Source organism: Cyclospora cayetanensis, unplaced genomic scaffold, assembly GCF_002999335.1.
Source record: "Cyclospora cayetanensis isolate NF1_C8 unplaced genomic scaffold, CcayRef3 CcayRef3_contig_9, whole genome shotgun sequence".
Taxonomy (NCBI): Eukaryota; Apicomplexa; class Conoidasida; order Eucoccidiorida; family Eimeriidae; genus Cyclospora; species Cyclospora cayetanensis.
Genome location: NW_020312763.1, coordinates 19341 through 39044, shown reverse-complemented (window position 1 = coordinate 39044; position 19704 = coordinate 19341). Strand labels below are relative to the sequence as shown.

General features: G+C 47.9%; 2 protein-coding genes across 2 annotated transcripts; both read right to left on the bottom strand.

The window, feature by feature from the left end:
* Positions 1-734: 734 nt before the first annotated feature.
* On the bottom strand, positions 735-13629 carry LOC34617988. The gene is given in 32 exon segments (XM_026336006.1): positions 735-916; positions 1041-1175; positions 1340-1454; positions 1628-1809; positions 1999-2064; positions 2179-2565; positions 2693-3124; positions 3226-3423; positions 3738-3823; positions 3973-4068; positions 4265-4537; positions 4781-4877; positions 5031-5237; positions 5392-5559; positions 5678-5731; positions 5883-6015; positions 6226-6263; positions 6619-6898; positions 7047-7271; positions 7415-7572; positions 7713-7811; positions 7970-8093; positions 8419-8624; positions 8949-9336; positions 9531-9622; positions 9886-9927; positions 10054-10216; positions 10320-10447; positions 10608-10800; positions 11154-11260; positions 12767-13087; positions 13401-13629. Coding segments are annotated over 32 exon segments (5604 nt in total).
* Positions 13630-14153: 524 nt separating this feature from the next.
* Positions 14154-15059, bottom strand: LOC113146996. The gene is made up of 3 exons (XM_026336005.1): positions 14910-15059; positions 14579-14803; positions 14154-14411 (listed from the first exon to the last, which is right to left on the bottom strand). Exons 1-3 carry the CDS (start codon positions 15057-15059, stop codon positions 14154-14156), a joined length of 633 nt encoding a protein of 210 aa, XP_026191790.1.
* Between the last annotated feature and the right edge of the window lie 4645 nt (positions 15060-19704).

Genomic DNA, 19704 nt, shown 5'->3' with positions numbered 1-19704 from the left:
TCTGCGAGTGGACTGGTGGGAAACAGACGGGTAGGGAGATCACGCCGGATGCATGCCACTTGTGTCTGTGCCACTAGCACAGTGTGTAAACGATTAGCTGAAACTTCCAAGCCTCTTCAACACAGTGCGATAATACTTTCTGCCTATAAAGACTTCTAGGGGAAGGGTGAAGTCCCCATTACTATGCTGATCGTGGGCTGCCTGCTGAGACACAGCAGTGGTCCAGCGAGTTCAATGTGTTAGCAATAATGATAAATGGGGACAAATAGGGTTGATAGCACGTTCTAGTCAATATTAAGCCTTGGATGATGAAGTTATGAGCCTAGATCATTAAAGGCATCAAGCAAGGAACCACCGTACCTATGAATGCGTATGGTCTAGCACGGGGGATAATACAAGCCTACAAGGTCAATATTAGCTCTTCAAGTATGTAATGTGTAAGGATTTTGCATCTGAAGTAGTATGCCAGACACTAATTTGGTGTGACATGGGACAACTAGCTAGAACGGATGACCAAAATCCTGTGTTTTCCACCTAACACGTAAAAAACATTATGGGCTACCATGCCCAACAAATGTACACCTGGGGGAAAACACTGTGCGACATTTCTCCAGATGTAGTTCCTGAGGGAACCAGCAGGAACTTTCCTTTCTAGTTAGTGGGCTAGCCAACAGCACGTGCGTCAGAGTGGCTCTGCCCACTCAGACGGGCTGGCTCCCCCACTGCGTGAGGTGTTATTCCTTTGTCATATTGACGAGCTCAACGTATCTGCCCCTTAAACCAAGCACTTTCTGAACGTCAACGCTGTATTGAATGAACCAAAGCACTACTGCGACGCCTAACATTATTCCCACGAGCAATATCAAAATCTTTGTGATGGCAGCTTGACGCCGTTCGGATTCAAGGTCTTCTGCCACTGAGCAGACAAATCATACCATCAATTGTGCTCCTCATTAAGTACAGAGAAAAGAATTGAAGCCTACGGAACCCATGAGTCGACTGGGGAAATTAGATTTAGCGCTGCTCTCCGGCAAACTTACCCACGCAAAAGACAGAAGAATATTGTTCTGTCAAGCACGCTGTCTCCGCTGTCGACTCATTTAAATCCGCATGAGCATCAAAAAATGTGCGCGTTTCGCAATCGAATGCTATAAAGCTTGCTAGTGGTATCCTAGCTGAACAGAAATGCAATTTCAACGCATATCGTTGGGCCTTAATGTGGCACTGCTCCCTGCATAAGACCAGTAATTATTTCTACATCATTTTAGCAACTTCGAAACAAGGTTTCCTTACGGTAGTGGCCAAAGATACATCAAGGTTCTAGGTGCAACTGGATTACCTGTCTTATTGTCTTTGCACAAAACCATCATTGTTTGGTTCCACAAAGAGCGAGATGCTTCTGCCTCATCAGCCAGGCACGGTCTAGTGTACGATGGACATTTGCAAGTCCGGTACTGCCAAAAACGAATACGCAAGAAAGAAAGATTATAGCATCACTCGCATTATCTGAAGCTTCTTACCGACCGTAAAGGGTACAATAATGCTTGTTGATCGATCAGAGTAGGAAATAAGCGGCAATGCCGGCACAGGACCACAGATGAGGTCTGAGCAAAGGAAGAATACTAACCGCTTTATCGTATCCCATCTTTCTGCTGTCAGTAGCCATGTCGACGATGTCGCAGATCATTTCCCCCGGATCACGTGGCTCGGTAGTAGTTGTGGATGTACTCAAAATATCGGCGCTCCAGTCTTCCAGGGAGGGCTCGGGCTTGGGTGTTATACTCGAGGTGCTCCAATCGTCAGAATCATCTGAACACACTCAAATTTATTCTCTTACGGTTGATACAAGTTGTCATGCATCACCTACTTATGTGCTTCACTCTAGGCCGCCCTAGCGTAGTGCGAACGCTCAAACAAAAGACTGAGCGTTCTCTTGCACCGAGTACTAGTTTACGGTGGAATAAATACGCAAACAGAATGTAATGCTGCAACGCGCACCGCATAGTTTTTGGAAGGTACAAATCTCCAATTCCACGGTCCCTGTATCAGTGGTTGAGGAACTCGCTGCGATGCATGTCAAACAGTCAAAACAAAGTTTGGCGGTACATAGTGGGCCACAGTAAGTGGTATATCGCACAGGAACGATATAAGACTCAAAAACATATCCGTAACGCGTACTTTTGTGGGTGAGAAACCTGCATTGCTCTCCTCCACCAGTGCTGGGTGCCACAATTTGCCGAGTGCGGAGTCTGACGCTTCCGGCCATTCCTCCTGGGCCACTGCGGCAGGTGGCACTGCATTCTGACCACGCTCCCCATTCCGAATATATGCAGTCTTTTTGCTTAGCTTTGCAAAACACAAATCCTCTGCCGGCGAGACGCTTTCCTTTAGTTGCACACCCCACGTCAAATTTGGTGATTCGGCGCTTTGTAGCGACGCATGACAAAAAGTTTACTGTGGAAATTTCGCAATCCTCCTGAATCTGACGGCACTTTGATTGACAATCTTCAAGGCTCGCAGTTGCATCTCGGGGCACCACGGCATCGCAGTCAAGATCAATGTCGTCTGCAAGCACAGCCCTCAAATCGCAACACGATGCACGTAAGGTAGCCTGGCGGTGTCGATAGTACTACATTAAACATCCAAGCTGTGTTTTGGAGCAGTATCATGCGTGGTGAGTCGGCGAACATACATGGAGTGCTGCTTGAGTACTGGTACTGCGCGTCCAACCCATTTGCACAGTAGTCGTTCATCTCGGCAGGAGTTGCAAATTTGGAGTACGTTGCATTATCTGACTTCTGCTCTTGGTTTTTACTGTTGCTCAGGGGACAGAATATTTTGCTTGAGTCTGCTGCGGCAAAATACAACTTTGAATCGGCAGAGCCAGACCCCCACGGGCCAAACATCGCTCCGGCAGAATCTTGTAAAGGGCATGAAGAAATATCCGAAGAGGGAAAAGCATATTCTCGCGATTCAAACACTTCTGCGGCGGTGCATGGGACAGCGTCCTTCTCAAGGCACAAGCATTGTGCGGACGGGCTGTTGGGGTCTAAGAACCGGAATTCCGATGAGTCATCATCGTTCATCCGAGTTAAACTTGGGAAGCACACTGGGGCCAACATCTCTGAAATTGCAAGCAGACAGAATAGAACGATCACAAAATCAAATGCCACCATAAAACTAAAGGTTAGAATAACTGCTCAACTTTCTGACCATTCTGCGTACCTTTATCGAGGTCTGGGTTATAATGGCATTGTCCAGTGAGTGTTAGACGCTGGACAATGTTTTGATGAAAGCACTGGAGTGGTGTTTGCTCTTTGAGGCTGGATTCATCTGAGCACGACTTCAGGATCTCCCGGCATTTTTCTTGGCAATATTCGCGTGTTCCTGGAATATCGTGCTGGGGGAAAATATCATCGCAGCCTGTAAAAAACAACTTTGACACAATCCCGTATGAGATGAAATTTGTGGTTGTGCCGCGGAAAACGCATCCGCTCACGTAATACATGCAAGGCGGCGATGCACGCGAATCTCTTTGGAAGCATTCCACCTACTTGGGGCTCGGTCATTTCTACAAGGCTGCAGAGAGTCTGGGCAGTCTTCGCTTTCGGTGTCTGCGCATCATCGTGTTTAAAAAATGCGCACGCACGCACCACCTCTTATACGCATGGATCTAAGCCAGTAAGCATGTTCATTAAGAGCAGTGTGTCATTACGGCAAGCAAAGCCCAAGCTTACTGTAGTAAACTCTCCCGCCCTCTTCATTAGCGCCCGGTTTAATGCTCAGCCTGTGCCTTCTGGGCTTCCTGCCGTTCATAAGGCACCTGAACAGCCCATCTCACAGTTTCAATGTAGGCACATTGCCATGAATGGAACTAGACAGTACTAGTTACACGAGTCCAGCGATTCAAAATCCCAACCAATTGGCTTATCTAGTTTTTCAGGGAGTACTTAATGCTCGAGCAAGCCTTACGGTGCATCGCACGAAGACCATTCGGACCAACTTTCGCCTCCCTCATCGACAATCTCACTGCTCCCAAGCTCTAGCGCGCTAGGCTGTGGAAGGGAGCTTGTAGGCTGGCCATTCCCATCTGAAGTATTGCCACACGCATAGTGCTAGTGCTTTGCGCTGCCACTCTCCTCTCATGGTCATGCCTACGGTGAATCAAGCCGTACTACGGCTACAGCATGAAAGGTATGCGTGTGTACTGAAATCCAGTTCGTGACTTTTTAAATGTGCTATTTGTCCCGCGGGGCTAACACACAGCTGGTGGTTTGACCTCCTTCCCTACTTACCAGTACAGCGCGAGGCGTCATATTCCTTCAGATGTTGCGCAGCGCAAGCTTCACCTGCTTCTGCGGAAACCAATTTTTCCCTCAAAGATGTCTTCACTGGTGCTACTCCAAACTCAAGCAGTTTCTCTGAGCAGCTGGACCACTCCGTCCACTCCGAGTGAAGGCACAGCGAATCGCAAGGCAGCAGGGTGTCCGACGCGCAAGAAACTGTTTCTTCCAGTGTACAAGGGGTGCCATTGCCTCTGGCGGGCAGCAGTTGGGGCCTTCGTCGCCTCCGCACAGGAGTTGACTCCCTTGAACTGACAAGATGCAAAGCGGCAATAAACGAGAAAGAAGACGGCATGCATGGAGCTTGCTTGCTCTATCGTTATTCCTTGCTAATCAGTCTTTACGTCGGAGGGTTGCCTTTAACAAGCTGCATGTCCGAATTAGCGGGTACGGCGAGTTTCAGGCCTTACTCAGACGGTAGGCAGGTAGCGGAGCACTCAGACCAGTCTGCCCAGTAACCCGGCAAACAGTCTGCGTTTTCTGGCCAGTCCCACACTGGAGCCGCTGTGCTTGTTGTGGTGGTTAGAGAAGCAGCTGCGGGCTCAGACACCGTTGCCGCAAGCTAGCAATGATCGCACAGGTAACGGGAAAGCCCGCCAAGCTAGGAAGGTGCAGATATTGCCCGTCAGACAGTACGTCAAAGCTAAAGGAATGTCTCCAAGTCCACGGCTCCATAGGATGCCTTACCTGGACAAAAGACATAAAGTACATCTGTCGTACACTGGTTGTAGCCACTTCTATACCCTCTATCAAGATACACATCGTTCAAGGAATAGAGTGGCAGCTGACGCTGCCCCCATTGAAGATTCGACGAGTTCATACATAAGTCGTTTGCCACCTGCAAAAATCCCCAGGCGACTGGCTGTACTGTATACGAGAGTCGGCATATGTCGCCTGCACCCACAAATGCACAGGCCACACGTAAACCTTGCCTGATTTCTATGCCTTAAGGGTAGAGCTTTGCATTCCAAACATTGAGCTTTTTGAACTGTTATGGAGGCTGAAGCGCCGTTATGTGCGGGAACAGGGAAGCAGCGTTTTGGCTGACTCCATGGTGTCACATCCTCAATCCAGTAAGATCGATCTTGCTCAACCTGTTGCTGCGTGCAGGGGCTGAACCCTTGGGGGCACAAACAGCTCATGGCGTTGACATCCCAGCCTGCGTCCGCGAAGTATTCATCGTCTTCCATGTTGACCACTCTGCACTGAACGGTATCTGCGTAAATAGCATTTGACACAAAAGCCACTCAACAGTACCAAAAGTCGCCGACCTGGCCGACTTTATAAGGCTTGCTGGGTTGGAGGCTCACAGTGCAACGGACAAGAACTCTTACCTCCAATTGGAGGGACAGTAGTCGAAGTTGTGACGGTCTGCCCAGTATCAATGTCTGTCATATGCCCATGTCAAACATAAGCGCACACGCACAGAAGTGCTCTGTAGAATTTTTAATTTCCCTAGCTAATCCTTACAACAAGATCCTTGGGTACTTTTTCGCCCGTGAGGTCTCTAATTCTTCCAGCACTGGAAGGGTCGCCTACATGATTCGATGTAGCAGTCGGCCTTGAGCTTTTCAGAAGCCGCAGCTACAAAACAATCCCACGAATTGGGTGGTGGGCACAAGGCAGATAAGGAGCTGCATTCCTTGACGCAGTCTACATCATGGGCCGCAGTCTGAAGAGCATTATGCCATGCATCATTACCCACAAGGAAAGCCAAGTGGTGTCATATACACATAGCTCAGTGATGCTGCGCACTGGAAAGTTGCGAAGGCTTGATGGAGGTACAAAAACAGCTCGAGCTTTCAGCACAATTGAAGCACTTAACAGATGATACAACAGGCCTAGCACGCATGCAATCCTTAACGCTAGGGTCGTAACTTACGTTCTTGGGCTTGGCTTCGGTGCAATTCGGAGTGATATCTGAGCAGCTCAGCAGGCACACTATCTCACGTTGTTCACATTCTGCTACCGGGCTATTTCCCTGCCAGGTAACCGCGCTCTTATAGAAGACGTCGAATAGCAGGCAATATTGTATAGGGGCAAAGGTCTAAACGATCTACAAGGCATGTTGCAGTACCAGGTATGGCTTCTCCATTGTCTGCAAGTGATGCTGAGTACCATTTGGAGGCAAGCACAGAGCACAAAAGAACATGCAGTCGAATAGGGAAAGCTTTTAGAAACGATTATATGCAATAGAAATGCCATTATCAATAGGTTTCTCGTGGTTGTCGCCTGACTTTCCCGGTGGAGAAGGCTATTCGAATCTGTGTCTCACGCGATTGAACGTGAAGAGCAACCATTCTTAGCGTAGAAGAACCAGATGGTACCTCTTGAAACACAAACTCTGAGCAGATATCATTTGTTACAACGAAAGCCTTGGGAGTCCACTGGGCCTTAGTCGAGCCATCTTGAGAGCCAGTTTGCGCAAGCATTCGTTTTTTCCCATCTGTTTTCGTTGGCACTATCGAACCGAACATCAACGGTGCTTGAGAAAAGTTCTCTGCAGAATACGATACGGGGGATTTTTTTTTTTTGTTAAGTGTAGCTGATTTCGTCTGTGAGCACACCGCAAGACAAAGGCGTACAGCGACTACACATAGCGTGCTTTCTCACCTCAAAGAAAGGCCATTCAATTTTTACGGAGCGGGGGATTGGCAAGTTTGCAGGCGATGAATAGGGAAACCTCGTACATGCAACTCCCACCTCTAACGCCAGATTATTTGTTTTGCAGCCGGTGGAGCACTCGGTACTTTCAATTTGGTCCATGTAAAGATAGCCGACTGTGAATTTCTTCTGTTGCGCCGCTGTAGATGTGGTATGAACGCTGATGGTTGCTAAAGTGGCATCGAGGCGGGATATCGTAACGAATGGAATATCAGTAGGCGGCAGGTCGCTCGCAATGTTTTGGATTTGCGTCAGTAATAGAGGCTGCGAAGAATCATTAGACAAGTAAGAAGCAACCATGTGAAAGTCCGGCAGCTGCATTCCCGATAGGACCTATCGCTGTTGTTAGGAAGCTTTTAAGCCGCTCTTTCAGCCATAGTGGCCTGTACTCCTTGTATCCAGCCTACCTTAGAGGAATGCACTTGAATCAAAGGCAGAATATCCATATCTTTGTCAATAGTGATATCCATTGTTCCCACACGAAATGGCGTCCCGGAACCCGAGACCGCGTAGCGCTCCTCTGATACGGCAAGCCAGCTCGCCTTCGCATATGCAGCTGCATAGCCTGAACGTGCACAGAGCGACGAACACTGTATCGCCACAGGGTTTAAACTAGCACACGATGTGCTACCCTCATGGCCAGTAACTGCAATTAGTGGTCCTCCTGTGCGCACACTGCAACTGGGGCTCAGCCTGAATACTTACCAATCCTGCAATAGTCCAATGCTAAGCGAATACTAAATCCAGTGGCTGACACGTCGGTGATTTGCACTTGCCCAAAGGTATCGAGGGGCTCCATAAGACCTAAATCAACGGAAAGAAAAGGCAGTAGCGCTTGTTTAAGGACGCCCTGCACTCTAGGCAGAGGCACGGCATCGGTCCTCGTCATCCGATAAAGAGACATAGCGGAAGGTGCTTTTGAGCTCCCGGAAGCCTAATAGTGGTGATCTCGAAGCTCTAACCTGTCAATACCACTGGGTTAGGAAAAACCAAAGACGGGAAAGCCACTTTTATCCACTCCGTCGTTATCGCAACCACTCCGGTGAGCATATTCGATTCTGCGATAAACCCATCACGCACTACACCCTAAAACAGACTTTGATGCCGAAGCGCATCCTCAGCGGGACTGAGGACGTAGATAGCGATTGTCCAATCGATTTGCTCAGTGCCTTTCCTGTAACAAGAAGTGCTTGCACGAATATTGGCAGCAAGTGGTGAGACGCTAGCATTCTTCCTACCACCCTCGATAAGGTCTTCCTGCACTGCACACAAAAGCACTCCTGAGGTAGACTAGTACACATGCTGGCTTTGCGATTCTCGATACATTAACGGCCAACGGCAGCCTGTTTGGAAACAACAAAGGGGCGTGTCCATGATTTCTTCAAATCAAGGCAGCAGCATAGGCACTTACAGCAGACTGGCCGTGTTCGTACTTACCCAACGGAACACTGCATTGCCGTAAGGTCGGGTCGTCCTTCTGTGCCGTCGAGTAGCACGATGCGATGCTTGTGTCATTCTGCTCTCGACACTGATTATATATTTTGTAGCATGAATACGCGCACTGATAATCGGATACATTACTTAAATCGGTGGAAACCGCGCCATCACAATTAGGCTCTAGTTCTGCAAAATATAGCACACCGCACCCAGCAGGAAGTTCATGCAAAGTTTTCGTTCTGGCAAGAGTACTGCGGCTTGCAATGGGTGAACATAATGAGTAGCAAAAACCCAGAAGCTCTTAGAAGGTTGAGCGGGTGTTTTGAAGAAAGCAGAGCATGTGCGGCACACCTGCTCGATCCACGGAGTCAGCCTCACTGTTCACTGCAAGGAACGACCAAAATGCAAAACTGCCAGTATTAAGAGCATTGATGTGTTTTCGCGGAGCACTATTAACTCGCCTAGTCACCTTTGGACCAACGGGTGGAGAGGTGCAATTGGTGCATTGCCTGCCGATTTCGTTACCTCGACAAAATATGCCTTTGTACTTTGAGGCACGAGTACAGGCTAGATTTTGGGAAACCCCGAAATCCGTATAGATTGACCCTGTGCCATCCATAACCCTCATGTTCCTCAGCAGCAACAAGCCTTCTTTTCCTTGGTAGTGCTCCATAAAATCGCTAGTCCAGTCGACGGACAGCATTTTAACTTCACTTTCAGTACATGGTTCCATAGTGGGGTCGTTCTCGCATCCACAGCTATTAAAGCTGGGATTATACTCAGCAGACACCGCTCGTATAGCACAAGTTGTGCGCGTGGAGTTGGGGATGTAGCAGTTGGTTGAATTCTCAAAAACACAAGCCCACTTGTTTTCTGCCGATGCGCATGTATTCTGCCAATGCAGCAAGCAGCAAACACATTGCCCTCTGTGGGTTTGAATAGCATCGCACGCGCTGATGTCGACGTTTTGTCACTAACTGTGTTCGCCATTTGAGGAGGCTTCACGACTGACAAACCCAAAGCCACGACTCTCACGTTATGTCTATTCATCTCTTGAGCAAAAGCTTTGTACAGCAGCGTACGCACCTTTAGCAAATGAGCACAATACTCCCGGCATAGCTCATGCTGAAAAGTGCCGCTGGAAACTTTTGTCGAGTAAGCTTCTTCACAGAGCGGTGCTGATGGCGCAGGCGGGCACAATCTAACACAGTCGGCCGCGTAAAATACTCATTTTCATGTGGATGATAGTATAGCCAAGAGGAGCTTTTTCTCGCATGTGTATTTCCGGGAGTTACCCGTCAGAACAGTACCAAGCATTAGTATACAAGTAAATGCCCCGTCAATCATCCTGCCTGAAGGGTGTACACCCAGACCTGATTAACCCATAACTCATTTTAGCCAAGAACCCAACAGTGTAGGCTTTTAAGCCCCTTGACCTCACTAGGATTCATCATGCCTTCATCTGAAGCTGTCTGGGAAGGTCCTGTTCAGGGCATAGAGAACAGGGAGCTCAATGGTTAGCTACAACTGGGATCTGCTCCGCACTGTTACCGACTGTCCTGGTAGCACGCATTGGATACTCCCCTTAGAATTCATGCAGCAGTCTTACGCTTGCAGAAAACTTGTACATCGTCGTCCAAACAGTCTGTATCCGAAGAGGGGGCCCAAATCGAGAATTCCAGCTTGCCATTTTTGTCGACAAAAAGGCTACGAGCTCCACCCAGGCGTACTGTTGCTGGCGGAGTAAGGTACGCCTTCCAGGATGATTTAGCCTAAAAGAGCGAAAGGCAGTCAAATAGCTCCTGGTAGTCGTGAGCGTGCTTAAGCCTAAAAGTGCACGCTTATTTTCTTAGAGCCAGATGCATGCCAACTCACAACGACCTCCTCTTCGGTGGCTGGCGTTGACCCATCGACACATCCACAGGAAGGGATGTCGCCAGAGTAAGTTAAGCTGCCAGAAGACGAATGCGTAAAAATATCATACCCTGCCAATGTATTTTCGCCTGAAAGCACGCAAAACGTTCTGCATAAGAGTGTTTATCAGAACCAATACCAAGGGCCCATGACTACGTTTAATATTATAGGCTGCTAAGCGTAATACCAGGAACTTTAAAATAGGCGTATCACAGGAGGCATAACGGGTCTGCTAGCCTTTAAACTTACTTATCCGGCAGTTGTAATACGCCATCATAGTAAAGGTATCGCAGGAAGGACACAACTCCGTCTTCGACGGTAGCAGGTCCTCAGCAATAGTGCAACTCGCATCTTCAGTATTCAAGGAGGAGCATACTGAATTCAGCACCGCTGTGACATCCTTTACTTCGCAGGCAGCTTTTTTCCCCTGGCTGAGGAGCACCTGAAAAATAATAATGGGGTACAGTAGCCTGCAAGGGAATTGCGGTCTGATTGATGCCCTCCAGCAGGTCAGAGTGTCTAGAGAGAGCTGAAGCCGCTATGCTTTTGCATGCTCTTTGGGTCCATTTTATGCATGCAGGCCAGTGCAGCGGCGGATAATGTTATTTTCAATTTACATCTCACCCAGAGCTAACAGGAGATGCTACCCGGAACAAAGAAGCGACCCTGGGTGACTGTGAATAATATTCAAAAACATTAAGACTGTGCACACACTAGTACACTTGCGACACTGCCAGCAAAAAATGCTCATAGGTTAAAGGAACCACAATATCCTTATTAGTGGCAGGGCCTTACCGATTCGCAGCCATAAACGGCGGCCACGATCTCCGTGGTGTACGTATCAGGGCATGGGTTGTACAAGGAAAATTTTGTACCCTCTTTGGCGAACGTAGTTTGTCGTTCTGAGGGTCGAAACACAAAGCAAATAGGTGCTGCAAATGAGCATTAAGACTCTACTAGGCATGCCTTTGGTGGAGTCTCTCAGACTGTCTACGTTATATAGAAATTAAAGCCCAAGGAAGCCGATGAAGTGTGAACGTTCGAGGTGTGCAAAGATTTCTGCTTTCAACAATCATACACGTGTTACAGCACTGCGACCACTTACGGTACTGTGGAACGGGAGAAAAATATGGCCGCTTCTCTGCGCACACAACGTAGCTTCAAGGTCAGGTATGGTGCCACCGTGGTGAAAAGCCTTTTGTTGTAGGTTGTTTTCGCTAATGATGTGGGCCTACCGTATGTGCAGTCCACGGCGATGTTATTAATATTCATCGGAAGAGCCCATAAGTTTTCAGCATGCCAGTTGTTCTTGAGTGTCATGAATGCTTCATACGGAGACGAAGATGCCAATGACTCATCTTTAAAGCTTTCCCATAACTGAAGGCAAATGCTCTTGCAGACAACGCCTTCCAGTGTTTCTGGATCTGGGTTTGCGAGTTCCGTACATTGAGGGCCGTTGTCGTCGGTGTTTGGCACTTCCGCTGCACAGCCAGCACGCATTCTGGTGGCAATCGTTGATATTGCGCATATGTGTCGTAAGGTTTGCTCAAATCTAACGGGTGCGGTGGGCACACACGCGTCTCAAGGACGAGCCCGCTCCTGCCTCTCTCAGCACGAAACATATCATGCTTCTGATATGCCAAGCTGGCGGAGAGGAGCGACCTTCACTTAGCTTGCCTTGGCAGAGAATATATGTATCGGTGGAGCTGCAGTCGACCACCAAGTCAAAATCCAGTGAAAATTTTTGCTCGCTTGTTTTGTACCTGGCCTCAGAACAGTGAATATACTAACATGAGAAATACAGGTGACGTTGAGCATCACAAGTCATTTCGTCGCCTTACAACCATCTGTTCTTCCCGCAGACTGTGTTGAGGCAATTAACTTGTAGGTCTACAGGAAAGAAAACGCGAAGTCGTGGTACGTGTTCTTTCTGAAAGTTTCTGCTCACGTAATGGGGTTGGAAAGCAGTATCGTTCGACCAGCTGGCAGCCCCTTTCGCCAATTAGTATCCACAATTGCTACCTCAAGACTGCATTGCTCTCGGCCACTAGGACAGCTGCATGAGCCTACGCAAATTCATACCAACTTGCAGGAGTCATGCGACTCGAGCTATAAGACTAAATTTCATGTGCTTAAGCAAGCGCTGAGCTAGCCGCAGCATGTGATTCGCTGTGCAGTTAGGCGAACAAGCACTTCACAAAGCGATGCACTTTGGGGAATCAGGGTGATCGAATAACGTTGCAATTACCTGTGGTCGCGAAGCTACCTTGAGCTGGATGTAAAGCGAGACAGGATGACTCTTCATATGCTGCGGGTAGGGACACAACCTCAATTCTCAATTCATGGCTTAGATATCCCGATGTGTTATACTTATCAGTAGAGCGCATATTAAGTGGAATCGACCTTACTTGCATCGCAATTGAAGCGCATTAACATCGATGGATTGGGAGCTGCTGGGCACAAGGTTGAGGAACTCGCGTTGGTAAAAGCAAGCATCGATACCTTGCATGCCCCTGACGTTGAAGTTACTTGCTCTCCACAGAAAGAAACCATTAAGTCTGTGACGTCTTGCGTTTTGCATGCCTCTGTTTCCGTCGACTTCCCGTTAAAAATGGATTCATCGCTGAAGAGGAGTTGCACAACCTGGATGTTGTGCTTGCCGCACGCCTCCTCAGTACTCCATATACTGCCGCTTACGGTATCGCTCCACGTGATAACATTCTCAAATTCTGTAGAATTGAGCAACAGTACTTGCATAAATACCAACAATCCAGCCACACAGACGACTACACAAGTGTAGAAAGTTCTGAAGGACTTTGAGTCCAACTGAGCATACGCCACAATCAAGCTTACTGTACTGGTCCACTCGGGAGGAAGATGGCCTTGTAGCTGAGGAGTGAAGTTCCAGACGCACAAAAAAAGCGTAATTTTGTCTTCCTTGTGGGATAGACTACTTTTGTTAATAAGGCTACAACGCGTATGCCCTCCGCCCTCAATGGACCGTTTTTGAGTCCGCTTAAGAGGACCTTAGTGGAGTATTACCGTAAGAGCAATTTGTTGATAGATTCTGGGCCAACAGGAATTCCACGTCGTTGTTCAAAACAGAAACCAGGGTTGAGGGTGTCGAGAAGTCCGCAGTAAAGCATTCCATCGGGTCCAGGCAAGTTACGTAATCTTCCTTCTTTTCGTCCCAAAGCATCGTGCATGCAATTTGACAAGTGTGCAGGAGATTTGGCAAAGTAGACTTTGCATCCTGACAATTTGGGCCCATATTACGAACAGCCGACGGTCCATCTGCATTTGTGTTGAAATACCCCATACGCAGCAGTGCATCATAATCCCCTAGAGGAGTAACCAGCATATGTCCCAAGCTCATAGGCGTCCAACAGATCCTATTTCGCATCTAAATGATGTCTTGGAGGAATAAGGCACTAAATATGCAGTGTGACTTACCGTATGCGAGCAATAAATAGGAGGCCGTTAGTGAAGTATCAGTCAAATAGGTGTGGCAGCCTTGTCTAAGCTTTGGCACAAAATGCGTCGCGGAATCAGAGTCTTCAACTGTGAATGCAAACGGTGTTGATGTGTCCCGTGGTTGTATGAATGCTAGAACAGGCGAGTTTAGATCATGTGAGTACTTTTCGCCAGAATCTACAAGCACATCTCCCTTGACCTGAGTTTTCACACCAGAGCAGGTGCCACCAAGCTTATTCGTATGTGTCCGTGGCCTGATCAGCTATGAAAGATTTCACACAATCTACATTTAACAAGCGTTTGTTGCGGGAACCCTATGCATCAATACAAGCTATGTGCCCAACCCACTTGAAGTTTGGCTCCTCCAAGACTTGCGGGACCAGCGGAGCCGATAATAAAAACCGCAATACTGACAGAGGAAACCACTGAATAAACAGTGTCTGAAAAAGAGTACGTAACAGATTGCGTGGCTGGGTTTGTGAAGCCCCTGACGGACACGTATGGTGTTGTGTTGAACTCAGATGCACCATCTTCAACTGCCTTCATGTTCTGAATCTGCATGAGTGTGAGATAGTCGTCCTAGAAAACGCAACTCAGCAAACAGTTTTCAGATGGCAGCATTATGTATGATAGGCTTATGATTCTGCGACAGCGCTGGCCATGTTTGGTGATTTCCGTTGCAACATGACTCCATGTGTATGCTCTGCTGTTCGATGTATGGGAACTTATTGCAGTGAATGGCATACGTTCTTAGCAATCGAAGTTTCCAAGTGGTACGTGCGGGAGTATGTATCATACCCCGATAACCCTTTTGTCATTTTCAGGGTAATGGACGCTGCAATGTAATTCGAACCGCTTGTCTTTTTCCACGCAAGGTAAGGGACAGAGAAGTGAGTCCTCGACAGGTCGGTGACTACGCAAGACGGCACCGTCACTCGAACAGTGAAGCCGTCTTTATCCACTTCTCCCACCTGCAGGATCAGACACACAGTATTCAACCAGTGGCTTAAAGCATTTCCGAAAGCTGTGCAAGAAGCGATCATATCAGCTCTGCAAGTGCTAGGGGCATGTCCGCACCTGAGGTACCAAGCTGTAGTCGCTAATAGAATCCAGCGACCCTAAAAATACTAGTGCTTCTTTCATTGGAGTAGGAAAGTCCACTCGCACCCAAGAGCCATCGCCTCTGACGGTAGCCTTTCCCCTTAAGATATCTGAATGCACGTGCATCAACGCAGAAACGATTACGATGCTGCGTGACGGCTGTTCCTAGCCACACAAGAGTGATTTTTAGGGGCTTTCATTGAAAGCATCAACACGAAACTTTTCAAGCCATCAAATACTGTTTGGTGCAAATCTCGCTTTTTCACATCGTCAGTTATTTGTGTGTGACGCTGTATTATTCCAGCTCTAATCGTCATGTGGCACCACGCGTTCCGCCCATGTGAACCCCAAAATAGATGGTTGAACATCCAAAAAGTACCTGAGGTCGAACTAGCATGGCACTGGAGGACCGCTGAAATGGTTACTAGGAAAAAACCTAGTAAATTGGCGAGCTGGGATTGACTCGATCGCTTCATCTTCTTCCCCGCTGGCTGCAAAGTGGGTGATGTATTTCTAGTGCGCACAGGCGCCCACCACAGTAGCAAATGGGAGATACCCGTTGATCTGTGATGAAGAAAATCGCATTTGCTTGTTTAGAATAGAAGAAACAGTCTGGCGAAGGGGAAATGCTTCCGTCTACGCGTCTTCGTGAGAAACTGTACAACCATCATGGGGGAATTGTAGTAAATTGGAACGCTCGTGCTTTCCTTGGCTCCGACCTTAGCTAAATCAGCTTTGAGCCCCTGTCGCCCTCCATCTCCTCGTTGTCCTCTGCTTAGCTTCTTTTAAGCTGGTCCCACAAATATGAGCCTAACGGCAGTGGCTCATGCAATGTGCAGTTTGCAAATAGGTCAGACAGTATGTTGTCACTTGGGCGAGGCCAAAAGCCCCAGCTTTATAGAGTACAAATGCCATATATTAGTTTCCCTGCGGGAAAATGGCAATGGTACCTTTGAACCCGACAAGTGGTTCCTGTGCCTCTTGAGCCACAGCGAGTCAGTAGCGGTTGGCGCAATAGCCATGTATGCCACCCTCAAAAGCTAGCGGAAAGATCAGCTTCTCAGCACCTCACAGTTCCTCCTTACTAGATTTGCTGTTTCAATAATATTTATTCTTTGGGGGGCTGGACAATGGTACGCGCCCAGGAGGAGCTGACTGAGGACCCGTTCCCCGGACATACGTGGCTCACCAAGTCGACAGCCCCAACGGGTCGTTGTACATCAACCCATTGAATATAGTCTTGTCTACTTAATAACTAAGTGGAAATCTATGTTTTAAACTTTTTTATCACAGCCTGCTGCGATCACAGGCAGTTTTAGCAGTTCATTCGCACCGCCACACAGCAGGGTCTTCGTCTGTGCGCCCCCGTGAGTTAGCGCCTTGCAGGGACTGGGCGGAGGCACACCATCATGCATGCTTAGACAAGGAGGCAATAACCAAATTTCTTTCATACTCTCAGAGTGTGTCTGATCCGTACTTCTTCCTAGCCGAGGTGAATCATGAGGGCCACAAATCGTGCTGCTGTGAACGTAACAATGCCCACCTTTGATGAAAATTCCCAAAGGCTGCATTCTTTTGGGAGGATACAAATAGAGAGCACAAAGTAATACCTTATTTTACAAAAATGTTTCTTTCCAGCTCCCATCTCCATGCCTTCATAATACCCGAAGACTACGCCGGATGAAAAACAGGTAGTCCCGGGTGTGCGTGCAGCGTGTGTGCCCTCAGTGCTACTCCATGCACGCAATTAGTCCCATCTCCTTCGTATGCATACTTCATGGCACACCAGACCCACTAAAATCACTTGTCCACTGAGCCATACATTCTTTACGAGGAGTCACGTGTGCTGCAAAAATTCATTGTGAATGCTGCGTCCTCTGAGTGTGGACTCAGAAAGGCAGGGCTTTCCTAGAAGCCTCATATGATTTATTATTTAAACGCCTGAAAGGTACAAATCGGTGTACCAAGCTTCTCAGTGTATGTCCCAATTTTTTACAAATCGGTGTACCAAGCTTCTCAGTGTATGTCCCAATTTTTTTTACTTTGGAACAAACTAATGATGACACTTTCTATAACGCTCCATTTTACGCCGCCACTGGGAACACAAACTGTAGACTCGATGCAAATTCAATAGAAAGCTACTGAGTACGATTCTAAATATCCCTCGCCTTTTACTACCCGCGCCCTTCGAACCCGCCGAAATAAGGGGAGAGGACAAGTGGGGAATGAGTGTAGCTGCATCCTCTAGGCACTCCGAAACTTTATAGCTGGCTACACATAGCATCTAACACATAGGTACACATAATTGTGTCGTCTTCAGCTTAAGCCCAAAGTATTCGGCAGTAAGAAATTAGTTTACTTCTGCCAAAACACTTCAAACTACACTAGCTCTACTTGAAAAAGGATAAGTGTAGCTTAGCTCATTACATTTTCTTCAAACAAGATTAAAATGTACACCATCGTCTGCCGTACCTACCCGTTCCTCAAGGACAACTGCATGCACAACGGCGATAGGCTTCCTGCCCCACTGCCACTCCTCAGGCAATCTAAAGACCGAAAACAGCCCCAATGGCAAAAGCAAGTGTGTGTGGGGAGCATCGACTGGCAAAGAAAAGTCGGAAGGAAGAAAGAGACACACACTAGCCAACAAGAAATGAGGAACCGAGCCAACACGATCGCGGAGGCGCGACACCTAAATGTGAGCCCCTTTTGCAACGAGAAAACAGAAAACAAGCAAAGTGTATGCAGAGAATTAATATGCAAAACAGTTCAGCCGTGCCTTCAGGCCTAATTCAACCACTTCTGCATGCACATACAGCCGATGCATGTAGCTTAGTCGAGTGCCAAGCCCCATAGAGGCATAATGAAAGGCCGACAGACAACCTTCCTGAGAGTGCCTCTGCATGATTTGAGTGTAGACAACGCCCTAACAAAGATGATCTTTGAAGTGCAAAGCAGTTGCTCTAGGTGGAGGTAGCTATTTTATACATACGGTCGCTGTTCGATTCCATGGAAAAAAGGGAATCGTGCACGGCCACTTCCGTCGTTAACCAAATAGGGTCGAAAGATTTCAGAATGCAACGAAATCCGCAAGCGCTCCTCCGTTAACTACTGGGGGTGGTGGTACCCACACCATTTTATAGAACCTCCCGTCTAGACTGCCACCGGTGCTCAATACTCACAGAGCCCAGCAATTCTACGGTTCCCTGTTGATTCTTCGCCTCCACTAGGGTCATTTGCCTGCAGGCCAAAGTCCACGTAGAAACTGGAGAGTCTTAAAATTTAGGAGGAAGTCAGCGCTACCGGATCTATCGCACGTTGAACTCTTGGGAAAATCGAGCAACAGGAAAAATCGTTGCCTTGTGGGAGCACCACAAATTGTGTCGGCCACCCGGTCGCTAATGTCTTAGCCTGGCCACCTAATGTACCTTATAGAGCCTGCCAATCGGTCAGGACCGAATCTGCAGGCTCGCTAAACACACAGCCAACCTCCGCTTATCATAATTTCATGCGTGTCTCTCTTGGACTTGTGCGGTAAGCTGATCTTGGCACATACCGACGAGTCAGGGCGCGTATGAAGGTTTGCACCAGAGTAATAGATTTATGCAGACGAACTTCTCTGCGTGGATTAAGCCGTCATTGACCTGCTCTCTGCAATTGATGATCCACAAAGAGCACTCGTTTCTCTTTAAGGTACAACGCGAGGTACACTTCTAACCGACAGATCGAACCTCTGAGTTGTTCTTCATTGTTACGGCCGTTGTACGTTTTTGGTCTACATACCTGACTCATGCATTCGTGAGCATTTCACTGGCTGACAAATCGTGCCTTTCGTTTGGCTGCGGGGCAACTGCGTTGAAACCAGATTGCAGGCTTGGCTGTGCCGCCTCACAAGGCATTGCACCACTGTCAACTTGCATCGCCAAAAGGCTCTTCTCTCCCAGTCGGTTGCTGGTAACCATCAGACTGTTGATGCACCAAACGACTTGCTCAAAATCAGAGGACTGCTGCCCGTAAACTTCGTCTCCCTTTGAATCTGCAAACAGTAGACAAGTGGGGAATGGCTGAAACGAACTGAGTTGCTGGCGTCTTTGCAATTCCAACGTCGCAAACGAGTGGTTTAAAACACCTGAATCGAAGCAAATCCAATGGATTCATTGAGAGCTCCATAGAAAAACTTCTACCCATGACTGCCTGCACCCTTCAGGGTTTTCGACAAGAGGGCATAGCGAGAGCTACAATGCGTGCAGCTGTGCCCTACGGCACTCCTAACATTCACATCTAGTTGCACATGGCATCTAATGCACACATCGACAACCTTACGCATTCTTGTTTCGAGCTAAAAGTACTATGCAATAATGGGACATTGCACAGACAAACCAAATAATCAAGTTTATACTAAATCTTAGTCAAGTATAGTTAGTGTGGAAGAGAATTTCAACTATAGCATAAGTCGCTGCACTAGCTAAACTGTGGTGGAGCTTAGCAATTAGGACTAGTGACTTCTTTACGAGCTATGATGTTGTAACACACCACATCAGGGACAGTAAACGTCAAGAGGGTTAGTACTCGGTTAAGAGGCTGATGCTTCACCTTGAACACAGGGTTTGAATGCTAAGGGTTTGCTGGAAAAATCTTTTCGTGCAGTGCTACTGCTGCCGTCAAGGGCAGCCCCGTTGTAGAGGCCACCAATGCCTGAGGACGCCGGATTTCAGTGAAGCAGTATCCAGAGATGTTGTTGGTGGTCGCAGCTATAGTGACCAAGAAAGAA